Raw genomic sequence first — 17,263 nt, forward strand, 5'->3', positions numbered from 1 at the left:
CAGATCTCGCAGGGAGACCGTGTCCTGTCGGCCGTCGGGGTACTCGTCGTAAGCGTACTGCGGGTTCGCGTGGAGGAGGCGAACCCTCTCGACCAACGGGTCCGACTTGTGCGCCCGCACATGTTTTCGGAGCAGGATGGGTCCTGGGACCGCCAGCCAGGTCGGCAGCGACGTTCCAGAGGCGGACTTCCTGGGGAAGACAAGGAGGCGCTCATGAGGCGTTTGGTTAGTGCTAGTACACAGTAGCGACCGGATGGAGTGGAGAGCGTCCGGGAGGACCTCCTGCCACCGTGAAACTGGGAGGTCCCTGGACCGTAGGGCCAGTAGGACGGTCTTCCAGACCGTGCCTTTCTCCCTCTCTACTTGCCCGTTCCCCCGGGGGTTGTAGCTGGTCGTCCTGCTCGAGGCTATACCGTTGCTGAGCAGGAACTGGCGCAGCTCGTCACTCATAAAGGAGGACCCCCTGTCGCTGTGGACGTATGCGGGGCAACCGAACAGTGTGAATATGGTGTTAAGGGCTTTAATGACTGTGGCCGCTGTCATGTCAGGGCAGGGGGTGGCAAAGGGGAAACGGGAGTACTCGTCCACCACGTTCAGGAAGTATATGTTGCGGTCGGTGGAGGGGAGGGGCCCTTTGAAATCCAGAACAAGGCGTTCAAAGGGACGGGAAGCCTTGATCAGGTGCACACCATCCGGCCTGAAAAAGTGCGGTTTGCACTCTGCGCAGATGTGGCAGTTCCTTGTGACTGTACGGACCTCCTCCACAGAGTAGGGGAGGTTGCGGGACTTTATAAAGTGGTAGAACCGAGTGACCCCCGGGTAGCAGAGGTCCTCGTGGAGGGTTTGGAGGCGGTTAATTTGTGCGTTGGCACATGTGCCGCGGGATAGGGCGTCGGACGGCTCGTTCAGCTTTCCGGGACGGTACATGATCTCATAGTTGAAGGTGGAGAGCTCGATCCTCCACCTTAAGATCTTGTCGTTCTTAATTTTGCCCCGCTGTGCATTATTGAACATGAAGGCTACCGACCGTTGGTCCGTGAGGAGAGTGAACCTCCTGCCGGCCAGGTAATGCCTCCAATGTCGCACAGCTTCCACTATGGCTTGGGCTTCCTTTTCCACTGAGGAGTGGCGGATTTCTGAAGCGTGGAGGGTTCGGGAGAAAAAGGCCACGGGCCTGCCCGCTTGGTTAAGGGTGGCCGCTAGAGCTACATCGGAGGCGTCGCTCTCGACCTGGAAGGGGAGGGACTCGTCGATGGCGCGCATCGTGGCCTTTGCGATATCCGCTTTGATGCGGCTGAAGGCCTGGCAAGCCTCTGTCGACAGAGGGAAGGTCGTGGTCTGTATTAGGGGGCGGGCCTTGTCTGCGTACTGGGGGACCCACTGGGCGTAATATGAAAAAAAACCCAGGCAGCGTTTTAGGGCTTTTGAGCAGTGCTGGAGGGGAAATTCCATGAGGGGGCGCATGCGTTCGGGGTCGGGGCCTATTATCCCATTGCGCACTACATATCCCAAGATGGCTAGCCGGTTTGTGCTAAACACGCACTTGTCCTCGTTGTATGTGAGGTTCAAGGCTTTAGTGGTCTGGAGGAAATTTTGGAGGTTGGCGTCGTGGTCCTGCTGATCGTGGCCGCAGATGGTCACGCTGTCGAGGTACGGGAACGTGGCCTGCAACCCGTGTTGATCAACCATTCGGTCCATCTCTCGTTGGAAGACCGAGACCCCGTTTGTGACGCCAAATGGGACCCTTAGGAAGTGGTATAATCGCCCGTCTGCCTCGAAGGCTGTGTACTAGCGGTCACTTGGGCGGATGGGGAGCTGATGGTAGGCGGACTTGAGGTCCACGGTGGAGAAGACCTTATATTGGGCAATCCGATTGACCATGTCGGATATGCGGGGGAGAGGGTACGCATCTAGTTGTGTGTACCTGTTGATGGTCTGGCTATAGTCTATGATCATCCTTTGCTTCTCCCCTGTCTTTACTACTACCACTTGTGCTCTCCAGGGACTGTTGCTGGCCTGGATTATGCCTTCCTTCAGTAGCCGCTGGACTTCGGACCGAATGAAGGTCCGGTCCTGGGCGCTGTACCGTCTGCTCCTAGTGGCGATGGGTTTGCAATCCGGCGTGAGGTTTGCAAACAAGGATTGGGGCTCAACCTTGAGGGTTGCGAGGCCGCAGATAGTGAGTGGGGGTATTGGGCCGCCGAATTGAAACGTTAGGCTCTGCAGGTTGCACTGGAAATCTAATCCCAGTAATGTGGGCGCGCAGAGTTGGGGAAGGACGTAGAGCCTGTAGTTTTTAAACTCCCTCCCTTGCACCGTTAGGGTTACTATGCAGAAGCCTTTAATCTGTACGGAGTGGGATCCTGCAGCTAGGGAAATCTTTTGCGCACTGGGACGGATGGTCAAAAAACAGCGTCTTACCGTGTCGGGGTGGATGAAGCTTTCCGTGCTCCCGGAGTCGACCAGGCATGGTGTCTCGTGCCCGTTTATCAGCACCGTTGTTGTCGTCGTCTGGAGCGTCCGGGGCCGTGCTTGGTCCAGCGTCATTGAGGCCAGACGTGATCGTAGTGTTTGAGCGTCTTCCTCGAACCCCGTGGAGCCGTCGACACTGGGGTCCGTTGTTGCCGTCCAAGATGGCGGCGTGGGTGAACAAAATGGCCACCCCCATGCATCGCACATGGCTGGGGGGTCACAAGATGGCGGCGGGGGTGGACAAAATGGCCGTCCCCATGCGTCGCACAGGTCTGGGGGATCCCAAGATGGCGGCGCCCCTCCTCCCCTCGTGGTGGCCGGTACCCAAAATGGCGGCGCCTGCGGGTCGCACATGGGGCGCTGGGGGGGTTGGGGAGCGTCAGAAACGCGCAGATCGCCTTGTTCTCCGGGGACAGCGGTAGTCGGGACCCAAACTGGTTGTGCCTGCGGGTCGTACATGGGGCGCTGGACAGCGGTGGCCGGGACCCAAACTGGTTGCGCCTGCGGGTCGTACATGGGGCGCTGGGGGGGTTGGGGAGCGTTAGAAGCGCGCAGGAATCCTTGTTCGCCGGGGACCGCGGCGACCTCCCGGGTCCGGCACACAGCCGCGAAATGGCCCTTTTTCCCGCAGCTATTACAAGTCGCTGCGCGGGCCGGGCAGCGCTGCCGGGGGTGTTTCGCCTGGCCGCAGAAATAGCAGCGAGCTCCCCCGGGACGACGTGGCGTCTGAACCGCGCAAGCCTGTGTGGTGGCGGGGGGGGGTTTGTCGCGACGGGGGTCCACGGAGCCCAAGGGGCTGCCGCGCGGTCGGGGCCGTAGGCGCGGGCGTTTCGCGCGGCCACATTAGTGAGGCTGCAAGGGCCCGTGCCTCTGAGAGTCCTAGCGACTCTTTTTCTAAAAGTCTTTGGCGGATTTGGGAAGAGTTCATACCAGCCACAAACTCATCGCGAATTAACATGTCCGTGTGTTCAATCGCGTTTACCAGCGGGCAGCTGCAGGCCCGTCCCAAAATTAGTAGCGCGGCGGAGAAATCATCTATCGATTCTCCGGGACTTTGCCGTCTCGTTGCGAGTTGGTAGCGTGCGTAGATCTGGTTCACTGGGCGAACATAGATGCTTTTTAGTGCTGCGAACGCCGTCTGGTAATCCTCTGCGTCTTCGATGAGAGGGAAAATTTCCGGGCTTACCCTCGAGTGCAGGACCTGTAGTTTCTGGTCTTCTGTGACCCGGCCGGGGGCCGTTCTGAGGTAGGCCTCGAAACAAGTCTGCCAGTGTTTGAAAACTGCTGCTGAGTTCACTGCGTTGGGGCTGATCCTCAGGCATTCCGGGATGATCCTGAGCTCCATAGTTCTTTTAAGCACGCTTAATAAATTGTAGCGCACAAAGACTCACGAGAGACGAATAGAGATGAAGTCGATGAGGCTTTATTAAGCGTGACTTGTTCCCCGCAGTTCAGTAGCTGACTGGCCTGCGGGGAGAACTCCAGGTTCTTATACTCCGCCTTCAGGGTGGAGCTAGAGGTCAACAGCCAACCAGGACCCGGGATCTGTCAGCCAATGACCTCACGGCTTCACAGTCCCACATGACCCCTAATGCATACTACCACACATTGATGTATTACGATCTGGTGAGGGACCATTAACAATTAAAAATAAATCCACATGCCTTGTTTGAACCAATAAAACTGCACCACAAGATTTCACTTATTTTAACAAAGCAAACTTTATTGTATACAAAAGACTTGAACAAGCACTATCAACTGAACAATACGGTTTATTAACAATATATCTTATGCATTCAGGTTTATCTCCTGCTTCCCCCAAGAGTTTTCTTCTCAGGCACATTAATCTTAAAGCAATTTACCTCTGAACGGACCAACCATAAGCATGCCTCAGTCATCTGGAGAATTCTCCTCAGCTTCAGCTATTCGGAGGTAAAACTTTCAGTTGCGGGACTGGTTTAGCACAGGGCTAAATCGCTGGCTTTGAAAGCAGACCGAGGCAGGTCAGCAGCATGGTTCAATTCCTGTACCAGCCTCCCCAAACAGGCGCCGGAATGTGGCGGCTAGGGGCTTTTCACAGTAACTTTATTTGAAGCCGACTTGTGACAATAAGCGATTTTCATTTCATTTTCATTTCTTGACAGTGGAGGCCTCAGTCCCTTGTTCTGGTTACATTTCCATTGTTTCCAAGTTAATTTGCTGGTGATTTTATTTTACTATAGGTTACCATTAGGCCCACTGTAGATTTCCCCACTAGCTTCAGACTAGGCAATCTTACAGCTTCTGTTCTTTACAATATTCAAGCTGAAATTAAGACTCGCCCTCTTTCCAATCGGTCAGTGTACTTCACGAAGGAATCAACCAAACACTTCGACTTGTCCAAACCAGAATCTTTTATTGAGTCTCGTGGGGTAAGATAGCAATCTGGTACAGAGCATGTTATCATGGAGCCTGCTAACTACTCCTTTGGATCTTGCACCTAGCACTGACCATTCACTTGTTTGTCTTATTACCCTCTCAATCTTCTTATGAAGATGGCCAGATGCGTCTTCCTTTATATCGGACTCGTAGGTCACGTGACCTTAGTCTAGAGACCGCATGGTGTGTCTGTGCCGCCACCTGCTGGTTGGAGGTCGCACACCATCCATCTATGATATAGCCCATAGGCATATCACCACACCTCGCACAAAAGAAAACATTCACTCTGTGTACACTCGATCACCATTTCACTCTTTCATAATTTCAAAACCCTCTTTTGGGTCACCCCTCAGCTTTTTTTAAAAAAAACAGAAAAGGGACCAGCCTGTCAACCCTTTCCTGATATGTATACCCACACATTTCTGGTATCGTCTTTGTAAATCTTCTCTTCACCCACTTTAGTGCCTCTATACCCTTTTACTTTTTATCTTTCTTATCATACTATAGAATACTGCATGAAAAAATGTACTTTCTCATTTTGATTTCTGGTATGAGATGAGGAGCAAGAATGTTCCTTGCTGGTCATGTGTGAGGCAGTCATTTTGTTGAATACCTTTCACATTTATAACCTGGGCTGATATCTAGCCCATACCCTTGAAAAGATGATCGGTTCTGTCTGGTGGTGGTAAAAGCCTTGGGTGAATTTGCCTGAGTGTAATCAAGTGTACCCGCACCCTCCTCACAATAGGGATAGACCTACAGCACAAAGTAGTGCTTAACCAACAATCTTGCTGAGGGGGCACAGAGACAGCTGATGTGGGGAATAGTGTGTTGGCACAAAGGTTTTCAGACACAGGGATCAGATTTATTTTTTGTTGTAGCTTTTATTCTGCCTGTGCAAAGTTACCCTGGTTTGGAAGGGGCTGACGTTGACGGGGATGGCATGAACTGGGAAGTTGTCCATTCCTCAGTGTCATCATCTTGATGAGTATTACATTTCAAGCAAAAAATTAAATATTTCTAAATTTTAATCTAGCGACATCTTTCATACATAGCATTTGATTGAAAGTGCTGGTATTGATTGTTCAACCATCCATGCACAGTCGTGTGATGTTATGAGAGCTGCTCAGTTTTGTCAAAGTAATTTCACAAGCACGAAAAAAAGTCATTAAAAAATGTCACTTCAACAACTGGGTACTAGAGCATGAATTACTAAAGTGGATAGTGGCCACTGTACGTTTCAGACTTAAGCATGTACAGTGAAACCAACTGATAACCACTTATAGCTTTGTTATATTAAACCAGAACTGTTTGAGCTGTGTTGGAGGAATATATATCAATGTCACTTGCCACTGATTCCAAAATGAAAAGCAATAATCGGAAAGTTAAATAGCTATTCATCATTTACAGTTGAGTTATTCAAATAAATGTGTATTTGTGACTTTCAGACGCTGTCCAAATTTACATTTCTCTGTATTAATTGCCTTACAATAAATCCTCATTTTAATGATGCAGGGTATTTTTGTAACTTTGACAAAAAAAAACAGCTTTGATCAAGGCAGATGTGGTTTTCTGTCGAGATTGTCCTGAACAAAGTCTTTTTTGCATTCTGACTGAGCATACGGTGTAACAAGCATTTCTGTAGAACTTAGAAATTGCCCTTCAGATCTCATCAGACCTCAGGAACAGTATAAGAATGATTTATAGTTTATCTCCCACGGTACCAGTAGGATTTGCTCAGAAGCTCCTGATCGAATTGAGGCTACACTTAATCTTTTGCCTTTGGGGAATGGTCCTCCTGAACACATGCGCACATACACGTGCGCACAACAGCAAAATACGAACTAAACTTTTTGACTTCCCCAGCAGGTTTTGCCGAGGGTGCCTGTAATAGCCCGCACGGGGCCAACGGGGTGGGACTGATTATCTTCCCCATGGCTGTTGCGGAACACGTGCTCCCCGCTAGGGGCGGGGGATCTTTATTCACCTCTGTGCTGAAGGTTGGCCCGTGAGGCACTGAGCAGAAAAGAACCCGGTAGGGATCTACCGGGCTGTGTGTATATTGAGCTGTAAATAAAGACTTTGTTTCTTTATTTCACTCGGCATGGACTCCCCACGTCCTTGTTAAAATGCACACAGCAGGTGCTGCTGAAGAACCTTGAAGGTTCCAATGACAACATAGGACCTGATTAGTCCATATTAATTAATGAGGCTGCTGCCTGAGGCAGGCACTTAAAAAGGGCCTAGTTAAGAAGGCAGTGGCTGGGAGTTGAGGGTGGCTGGTCCAGGAAGTGTTTGCATGGCTATTTTAACTGTATACCTGAGCCTGATCAGCAGGACAAGGAAGGAAATCCCACCTCCCAGAATGCCAGAACTGACTCTCGTGTTTTTTCCCTGATGCCTCATTAGTTGCCTCCAAGGCTGTGTAGTTTTAGTCAGGAATGCCATGTTGGTGAAAGACCACAAATCTCCAGTTGGCTGAACCAGAAAATTGTAAAAAGAAAATACACCTTTTGAAGAATTCACTGATACTGCTGCTATCAGCCATCAAGTTTTAGTGCCATACTCTGATAAAATAACATTCCTTTAGATCAATACTTACAAAAAAAAGTGAAACGCTTTGTTCAAATCCAATGGTGTGGCAGGAGAATAATATTGCTTTAGGCTAGAGTCTTGTTGGATTTTCTCTACATTTTCTCCCCGGGACCGGTACTAATCTCATTGGAAATTCAGCAACTGAATGCTCTCCAAAGATGGTAACAGGGATTGCACGAAAATTGTAATTAGAGGAGTGGAATGTTTGATGGAGATACAGGGCAGAAGGTGATTGCAGAGATGCAGTAGAGCTATGGAAGGATTTAAAGATGATAAATTTAATGAAGGGCACGGAGCAGATTATGAGGATGAAAGTGATAAGTTGAGTGAGACTTGGTGTAGGACAGGATTAATGCAGCAAAGTTAATGACTAACGGGTGGCCAGATAAGAGAGCAAGTGAGCAACCGAACTGGTGATAAATGCCTGTATAGCAGCTAATGAAGGGAGGGGAGTAAGGTGAAGCCACTCAACACTGTGGATGTGAAAGTAAGCAGTTGATTGGACAGGCGAATTATGGAAAGATGTTGGAAAGAAAAGGATTTTAAAGTATATGGAGGAATAAATGGATACGGAGCAGGAAGGTTAAAAGATAATTTCCATAAATTTAATATCCATTAAGTTAAGTCAATTCAAAACTCTGCTACCACACACTAACTCATTCACCCATCACCCCATTGCCCGCTAACCTACATTTGCTTCCGGTTAATCAACACCCCAACTGTAAAATTCTCATTCTCCATGGTCTTGCCCATCCCTACCTTGGTAACCTCTTCCAGCCTCTAAAACCCTCTGTGTGCCTCCAATTCTGGCCTATTATACATCACTGAAGGCACAGCCTTTAGCTGCCTTAGCCCGAGGCTCTGGAATTCCTCTCTAAATGTCTCCATTTCTGTATCTCATCTTTTCTATCATCCTTCAAGAAGCTCCTTAACACCGACCCCTTTGACAAAACATTTGGCCACCTGCCCTAATACCTCGTTATATGGTTTTGAGTCAAATTTTGTGCACTAATGCTCCCTGCTGTGGGGTGTTTTACAATGTTGAAGGCTCTCTATACAGGTGCAAGTTATTTTTATTGACTGGGAACTCATGGTGGAGAGATGGGAGGTGGAGTGGTAAATACTAACATGGATTGGTTGGGCTGCATGGCATGCTTCCATGTTATAGCTTCCATTCACGTCTATGTCTCTGTGATGAAAACGATGTTGGCATTGAACTAATCTCTGGATTGACTTGGACTTAAAAAATACTGGGGTAGAATTCAGCCTGAGAGAATGGTAGGCATCCATGGTAAGGAGTGAAGTTTACGGTTGTTCCTGCAGATGATGACTTTGGTCTTCTGCATGTTGATCTGAAATAGATTTTGATTCACCTGAAATTGGGCAGCAGTTAAATAATCTATTGGCACAGAGACAGCCAGGAAAAGTCAAGAGCAATGTTGAAAGAGGGTTATACCTGAGTTCAATCAGTGAACGTGTAAGGGCTGCACCCTTGTATGCCGATGTTCTCAATGGGTAGTGTACAAATTATTTTTTTTTAAATTTAAAGTACCTTTTTTTTCCCCAATAAAAGGACAATTTAGCGTGGCCAATCCACCTACCCTGCACATCTTTGGGTTGTGGGGGTGAGACCCATGCAGACACGGGAAGAATATGCAAACTCCATGTGGCCAGTGACTCAGGGCTGGGATCGAACCCGGGCCTTCAGCGCAGTGCTAACGCAGTGCTAACCATTGCGTGACCGTACTGCCCAATAGCATACAAATGATCAGGAAGGTCAATCACAGGATTTAGAGGATGAATTGATAAGAATTTTTAATGCTCATTACATGCAATTACACGTCCTTTCCAATCTCCTCAAAAATTGGAGGAATCATGGCTGGAATTGCAGGAAAATGGGGCAGTGAGTCACCACCACCTCACCATCTAACATTGATATCCCCACCTTCAGCACCACATGCTGCATGCTAACGGTATTGGAGTGGCGGATGGGGCGGAAGGAAAGAAGCACACTCATAATCTCCGGTCACCACTGAACCCCAGGGCCCCCTGGGATAAAGTAGTAATAGACCTGTTATTATTAAATTATGAGGGGCATAGACAGAGTGGATAGCCAGAGGCTTTTCCCCGGGGTAGAGGGGTCAATTACTAGGGGGCATAGGTTTAAGGTGAGAGGGGCAAGGTTTAGAGTAGATGTACGAGGCAAGTTTTTTACGCAGAGGGTAGTGGGTGCCAGGAACTTGCTACCGGAGGAGGTGGTGGAAGCAGGGACGATAGTGACATTTAAGGGGCATCTTGACAAATACATGAATGAGGGATACGGACCCAGGAAGTGTAGAAGATTGTAGTTTAGTCGGGCAGCATGGTCGGCACGGGCTTGGAGGGCCGAAGGGCCTGTTCCTGTGCTGTACATTTCTTTGTTCTGTGATCTTGCAAAATCTCCAAATTCTTCAACTATAGGGGAGAAGGCTTAAGAGAGCCCTCCCATCCCTCCATCTTTTCCGAAAGCCTCACCTGTTTAGCCTTCAGTCTGACACCTTTCATTTTGTTTTCAGGGCATATTTCGCCCTTTAATCTCTCTTCGTACCTTTTGTGCTGCTACAATGTCCTCATGACAGCATCACAGAATTTTTCACCTCTTCCATGGCACCAGAGGGAGCCTCTGGTGGAGAGGAAATCCCATCAGGGGATTGCCATGCATATCAAGTAACCCCTGAGCCAAGAAAATAAGTGAAGGTCTGGACGGATTGAGAGGGGCAGGCAGAAATCCCACCATGTTGGAACTCAAAAAAGACGAATTGAACTCTTAGAATCTTACGTTTACTCACAAAGTCTTTTGCCTTTCATTAGATCATGGGAGCATTTACTTAACATCACACAGTGGCATTGTATATGTTATCCACCCACATCAAATATCTCAGAAATTTAACTGCTGACAATAGCTGCTGTTGAACTACATTTTCATAACATCCACTCAACCTTTTCATTTTAATATATTGTAGAACTTGAATGTCACATAAGACGAAGCGACTTGAACAACATCAAGGTCCAATGTCAGGTTTCATCCCAGAGCATTAACATTGATGTATGCTCACATATTTTATTGGCTGGGACAGTCGAACTGCATTACATGCAACATTGTAGACTTGCAGCCCAAGATTAGAAAAGGCAATAAATTGAGTTATGTAGAAAGCATTTACATTTCACGTGTAAAGATTAGTGATGAAAAGAAACTGCACTCTTCAGCATCTGTACTTCTCAGCATGGGGGCGGCAAGGTAGCACAGTGGATAGCACTGTTGCTTCACAGAGCCAGGGTCCCAGGTTCGATTCCCGGCTTGGGTCACTGTCTGTGCGGAGTCTGCACTTTCTCCCCGTGTCGGCGTGGGTTTCCTCCGGGTGCTCCGGTTTTCTCCCACAAGTCCCGAAAGACGTGCTTGTTAGGTGAATTGGGCATTCTGAATTTTCCCTCAGTGCACCCGAACAGGCGCCGGAATGTGGCGACGAGGGGATTTTCACAGTACCTTCGTTGCTAATGTAAGTCTACTTGTGACACTAATAAAGATTACTAAAAGAAGTACTGAAAGTGAAAATGCATTCGGATGGATGAGCAAAGGGGAAGAGCAAATGGTTTGTGGCATATTAGTGCACAGCTGGCAGGTGCACAGCGGAGGGGTTGGGGGTGGCGGGTGCATTAGTTATGGTTGCCGCTGATTTTTAAATCTTGACCAACAAAGGAATGTCAAACTGAGGTCCTCACGCGACTGCACACAGTTACCTTTGCTTGAGCAGGGCAGACTGATTACCTGATGAGTGAGCATTTGGACACTTGTTTGCCCATCCCTAATTGGACTTGAACTGAGTGGTTTGTTAGGCCATTTTAGAGGGGCAGTTAAGATTCAGCCACATTGTTATAGGCCAGACTGGGTAAGGATGGCAGATTTCCATCAATGAACCAGATGGGTTTGGTGATAGCTAGCATGGTCATCGTTACTGGTGGTTGACTTTATCTTCCAGATTAATGACTTGCAGTTAAATTGCACAGCTGCCATGGTGGTATTTGAACCTGTGTGCCCCAAGGCCTGGACCTCTGGATTACCAGTCCAGTGACAATACTGTTACTCCACCTTCTGAGTATGTACAATATTTTCTGAATTAATTTCAGATTTCCAACATCTGCATGGTTCAATTAATTCCCGGGATTTGCTAATCCTTGAAATCTTATAATCGACTATTGAGACTGACACTCGTCTCATTTTTTGAACCTGCTGCAATGTATCTCACTGTGCAGCCCTGTACAACACTTGCCAGTTTTGACTGCCATGACCAATGCCCGTGGAGCGACCTATTGGTCAATTAGTTACCACCTGAGCTGTAAATTTCATTTAGTTTGGCATTCTTGAAGATAAAAATGTTAATATGTGATGAGAAAGGCCAGAGAGTGATTTCAAAAATAAGCTTTGGCAATTTCGACCCTATTCTCAGTGAACACAAGATCACAATGCAGACTAATTTTCCACTCACTATTCAATCAGAACTACAGCTGCAATTAGGATGGAGCTGCCATGCTGGTTCAGTAGGGTGGAGGAAAGGAAATTACAAAGAACTAAAGCATCACCCAGTTGATGAATTCCGTGTCCACACACACAGATAAAATGTTTAGGATGCATCGACACCAACATAAATATTGTACTGTCCATTCTGCATATAAGCCAACATAATCTCACTGTTTTTGTGTATATCACCTCCATTTTTTGTCATTTCAAGGTTTTGATGTTTGTAACAGGAAGCATTAATTAACTTGTTGATTGAAATCCAATTTGTTCGAAGGAACCACACTTTCAGTCAAAGATCTTGTGAATGTGTAAAGATTTCCCAATATAATATTGTAGATTATGCACGATCATTTCTGCCAATCGCTGCGAAGTCTACATATTGTCACAACATCATGGATCTTTTGTGTCCCTGGGTACTAAATTAGCAGTCTGTAGAGATTGTAACATTTAAGGTAGAGTATGTTCTAATGCTTATCCTGCCAAGTAACAAGGTTGGACCCTCTGGGAGTGTTTTGATAGATTCTCAGATCAGCTCAAGGATCAGGGAGCAACTCTCCTTGAGACAGTCAGTTTCAGGGTGCCTGTCAGCCAACAAGTGTCACAAAGGCAAAATGGACAGAAACAGGTCCCAGTTAAGTTAAAAGAAAGGAGCAGAGAAACAGACTCCAAATTAAAGAAAGAGCAGTGGGGAGCAGGCTTTAAGTAAAGAGGGACACTGGGGCAAGGTACCCCTTTGGAGCAGTGGTGTTCTGCTTGGGGTGGCCTTGGATCTGAAAGTGCGCTTGTGAGATAATGTTGAGCGCACTGGGGAATCCAGGGAGAAGGATTCTTAGAAGGCAAGATTGAAACCCTGTGTTGAGGTGGACCATTGTTAAAGCTGACTTTGTGGGGACAACTTTTGGTGAGAACTCCATGGAGAGATGCTCGAAGGTAAAGCAAGGAATCCCTCATGAGTTTCAATGAGATTCTTTGTCTAGGTGTTTACTGATATCTGGATGGGTTATTGAGAAATCCATGGACTCTGTCTTGGTTGCATCTGTCACTTCCTTGGTTATCGGTATGTTCGACCACATTTTGTCTTTTAATTCATAGTGCCTGTTATGATCCCAATTGATGTTACTACTGGACAGGTCGGATCCCAGGATGGAATCTGGCTTGATATAAACCAACATTTATTTTTTGTTTTGGTACATGGATGAACAGAGTAACAGGTGCTGATGAATTTTTAACAAAAGAACAAAACATATATTAAACAAGAAAATATTCACGATAATACACTACTCCTTCACCCCAGCTACCTTTACAGATATATGCAGATTTGCAAGGATAACACAATTACAAAATCCATCTTATACTCTAATGTTCTCAGTAAGTACACAGCCCATGTAAACCAATAGGTGAAATGTGATCAGACAACCTACACTCTGAACCCTAGTAACAGATATTATCCAAAACAACTTCTGCAGATTTCTCATCAAATCCTCCCAGATCCTTGTCATGCTCTAAACGACTGGTTTCACTGGAACTCTGGCTTCTACACAAGAGCTTCCAAACTCCGCTCTTGAAGAACACACCTTGAAATCTTTTCCCAAACAATGCTTGGATGCCTTTACCAAGGGTCCATCTCCAGGATTTGAACCTCTCCTTTTGGTTTCCGCTGCCCTGGATTTCCACTTGTATTCAAGCTTCTAGTAATCTCCCATGAACCCGGCCATACCAACAGAACACCACCGCTTCACAGGCTGTATTTATCTGTCACCAACCTTAGGATTACCTCATATGTTTGGCATCTCACTCGCTGACTTCACCCAGTCTGCACATTGCAGCCCTGTCTTTAACTGGGAGCCTCTCTCTGCTCCTTACTTCAACTTGATTTGACCTCACAGTTTTCCTGGGACTTTCCTATTTCCCATTCCCTAGTTTCTGGGACTTTCTGTTCTTCAGCATGGGATTGGCTTTCTGTCCCTAAGCATTATCCTGCCTGTTCTGACTTTCCACTGAGTTACCCCGGGTGGGATTCCCCGGGAATCGGCGGGGCGGGCAGAAACGGCGCAGTGGAGTGGCGGGAAACACTCCGGCGTCGGGCCGCCCCAAAGGTGCGGAATCCTCTGCACCTTCAGGGGCTAGGCCGTCGCCGGAGTGGTTTCCGCCCCGCCGGCCGGGTCCGCGCATGCGCGGGAGTGTCAGCGGTTGCTGGCGTCATCCCCGCACGTGCGCGGGGGGGGGGGGGGGGGATTCACCTTTGCACCGGCCATCGCGGATACTTACACGGCCAAAGCGTAGGAATAGAGTGCCCCCACGGCACAGGCCCGCCCGTGGATCGGTGGGCCCCGATTGCCAGGCCACCTTGGGGGCACCCCCAGAGCCAGATCGCCCCCCGCCCCCCCCCCCCCCCCCGAGGACCCCGGAGCCCGCCCATGCCGCCAGGTCCCGCCGGTAAGGGACCAATTCCAATTTATGCCGGCGGGACCTGCATAGAACGACGGGACTTCGGCCCATCGCGGGCCGGAGAATCGCCGGGCAGAGCCCGCCAACCGGCGCGGCACGATTCTCGCCCCCGCCAAATCTCCGGCGCCGGAGAATTCGGCAGCAGGCGGGGGCAGGATTCACGCCACCTCCCGGTGATTCTCCGACCCTGCGGGGGGTCGGAGAATCTCACCCCCGGTTCCAAATTGAAACTCAGTGCTTCTGCTTCTCACTGTGGGCCGCTGGTTGCTAAGCAAAAGCTCAGTTTTTTTATACTCTGATGTTTTAACAGTCGTAAAACCTGCATTATAATATAGTGAAACTAAACCTGTAGACTTTTTTTTAACATGAAACTAAACTGAAGTTATTAACCATTTATTTGCATGCAAATACATAAACAAGATTAAGCTGATTTACACTTATATCTTGGGTGAAATTTGGGCAAGTATTATTACTGGTGCACTGGACCTTGCGGTGAGCCAAGGGGTAACTCTTTAACGGAGTTGGCATAAAGTTAATCCGAGGGCCACCCTTTCTCCCCCCCCCCACACACAATGCAAGACCTGCCCACCCACCCCCACCAGAACCCTCCCACCGCCCCCCTACCAGAGACGCCTGAAAAAAAGAGGCCTCCTAAATAAAAATAACCCCCACAGAGAATCCCTAAAAATGAAACCCGCCCAGTGACCTCCTAAATAAAGAGACACCCCACAGAGACCCCTAAATATGGAAATCCCCAGAAAAGTGACTCCTGTCAGGAAATCCCTTAGAAGAGTGACCCCCATCAGAGGCCCCCCACCCCCCTCCGCCCCAGAAGAAAGACTCCTGGAAGCCAATTCAGACAGGCAATGAATAAATTACTGTTTTAACACTCACCTGACATACACCTGCTGGCTTAGACACAGGAGGCACCACCTGTCAATTCCTGAAAAGAGAAAACCAGTCAGCTGTGTTTAAACTCCCTCAGATCTTTGATCTGCAAGCTGTTCATTCATTTCTCTTTGATATTGATTTTACTAGGCTGTGATTGACATCTTCCACGCCACACACAGCTGTCAGCATTGTTCCATTCACTTTCCTTCACGGTTGAGTAACTTTAAAGTGCTGTAACTTCAATGTTTATAAAGATCAAGCTTTGATTGACAGGTCCTGGGTCACTTCAAACAGAATTAAATGGTTAGCAATCTCCTCTCTGCACGGTTCTGTGATTTTGAAGCGGTCCACTGGAAACTGAATATAAGAGTATAAGGTCCGTATTGTAAATTGTTTCACCTTTAGAAAAACAAACTGTACAGGCCCTTGAAGTGGGCAGCATGGTAGCATAGTGGTTAGCACAATTGCTTCACAGCTCCAGGGTCCCAGGTTCGATTCCCGGCTTGGGTCACTGTCTGTGTGGAGTCTGCACGTTCTCCCCGTGTGTGCGTGGGTTTCCTCCGGGTGCTCCGGTTTCCTCCCACAATCCAAAGATGTATTAGGTGGATTGGCCATGCTAAATTGTCCTGAGTGTCCAAAATTGCCCTTAGTGTTGGGTGGGGTTACTGCGTAATGGGGTTAGGGTGGAGGTGTGGGCTTGGGTAGGGTCCTCTTTCCAAGAGCCGGTGCAGACCCGATGGTTCGAATGGCCTCCTACTGCACTATAAATTCTATGATTCAACCCACGATGTTGGGCCGACCATTTATCCTAATCTAAGATCAACCTAGCCCCTTCAATTTACTGCTATCCATGTGCCTGTCCAAGAGTCTCTTAAATGTCCTGACAGAACATGGAACAGTACTTGTAAAGTTTAGTTTTTTTCCTGTGGGTTTATTACAAAAGCAGGTGTCTTGAATCTCAACCTTTGTCTACTTTAAACAGCCTTTTATTGCTCTTTGGCCGATCTCCCCCTCCACATTCTGGGGTCTGATCAAGGATCATAACAACATATGAAGCCCACATTGATGCAATTAACTTCTGTATGGATTTGAATCATTGCCAGAAATGTCTCGATTTTATTGCATGTTGACCTGAAATTCATGACTGAAGACATCATGAGGAGTTTTAGTGTTTAAAAAATGTGGTGATCTGTTTCCATCTGTTTCCATTACATAAGTAGTTCAGAGAAAATGGAATTCAACACCAGATGTACATGAAGAACAGCTTTCACATTCATTGCAGCAATAAATGGAAAAAAAAACTTGTTCAAGATAAATTGGATTGTTGCATTTCAAACTGCACACAAATTGATTTAGTTTTCCATTTTAAATCAAATTCAGAGCTTGTCAACTTTCTATCACAAAAACAATGGAGGCGTAGCAATTTAATGGCATCACATCCATTTTATAGGCTTAAATGAGCTCCTAAATGTTCAACAGTATGCGCATCTCCACCTGCACTGGAAGTGTGCCCTCCATCATATCGGTAAAGACTCTTGCATGGAGTCTGCAGTTGAAACAAACATTCGGCTCCATGTATGTCTACAGGTAGACAGCTTGTTTAAGGCCAAATTTGTTTGTGACTGCATTATACATCAGTCTGTACTCGCAGTCACTTAGCAACTAAATCAGTGATCCTCAAATGGTCCACTGGTGGGTACCTCTGTAAGGGTACGTTTCAAGGACATGGCGCCGGGTCAGAGAATTCCCGGACATGCCCCGGTGCCCTGACGCCGGCTTCCCCATTCTCCGGCGCCATTTTTCGGGCGCCGGCGGGATCGCCGCCACGCCGGTTGGGGGCATGTTGACAACGCCCCTCCCCGGCGATTCTTCGGGCCCCAATGG

General features: G+C 47.9%; 1 protein-coding gene across 1 annotated transcript in view; it reads left to right on the top strand.

The window, feature by feature from the left end:
• The first annotated feature begins 7,738 nt into the window (after positions 1-7,738).
• The window catches only part of LOC140384794 (cadherin-13-like), a 169,119-nt gene continuing 159,594 nt past the window's right edge, over positions 7,739-17,263 (top strand). The window contains exons 1-2 of the mRNA XM_072466784.1: positions 7,739-7,811; positions 8,847-8,962. Of these exons, the coding sequence (XP_072322885.1) occupies positions 7,739-7,811; positions 8,847-8,962 (189 nt within the window). The remainder of the gene's footprint in view (positions 7,812-8,846; positions 8,963-17,263) is intronic.

The sequence above is a fragment of the Scyliorhinus torazame genome, chromosome 10, assembly GCF_047496885.1.
Source record: "Scyliorhinus torazame isolate Kashiwa2021f chromosome 10, sScyTor2.1, whole genome shotgun sequence".
In the NCBI taxonomy this organism is placed as follows: domain Eukaryota; kingdom Metazoa; phylum Chordata; class Chondrichthyes; order Carcharhiniformes; family Scyliorhinidae; genus Scyliorhinus; species Scyliorhinus torazame.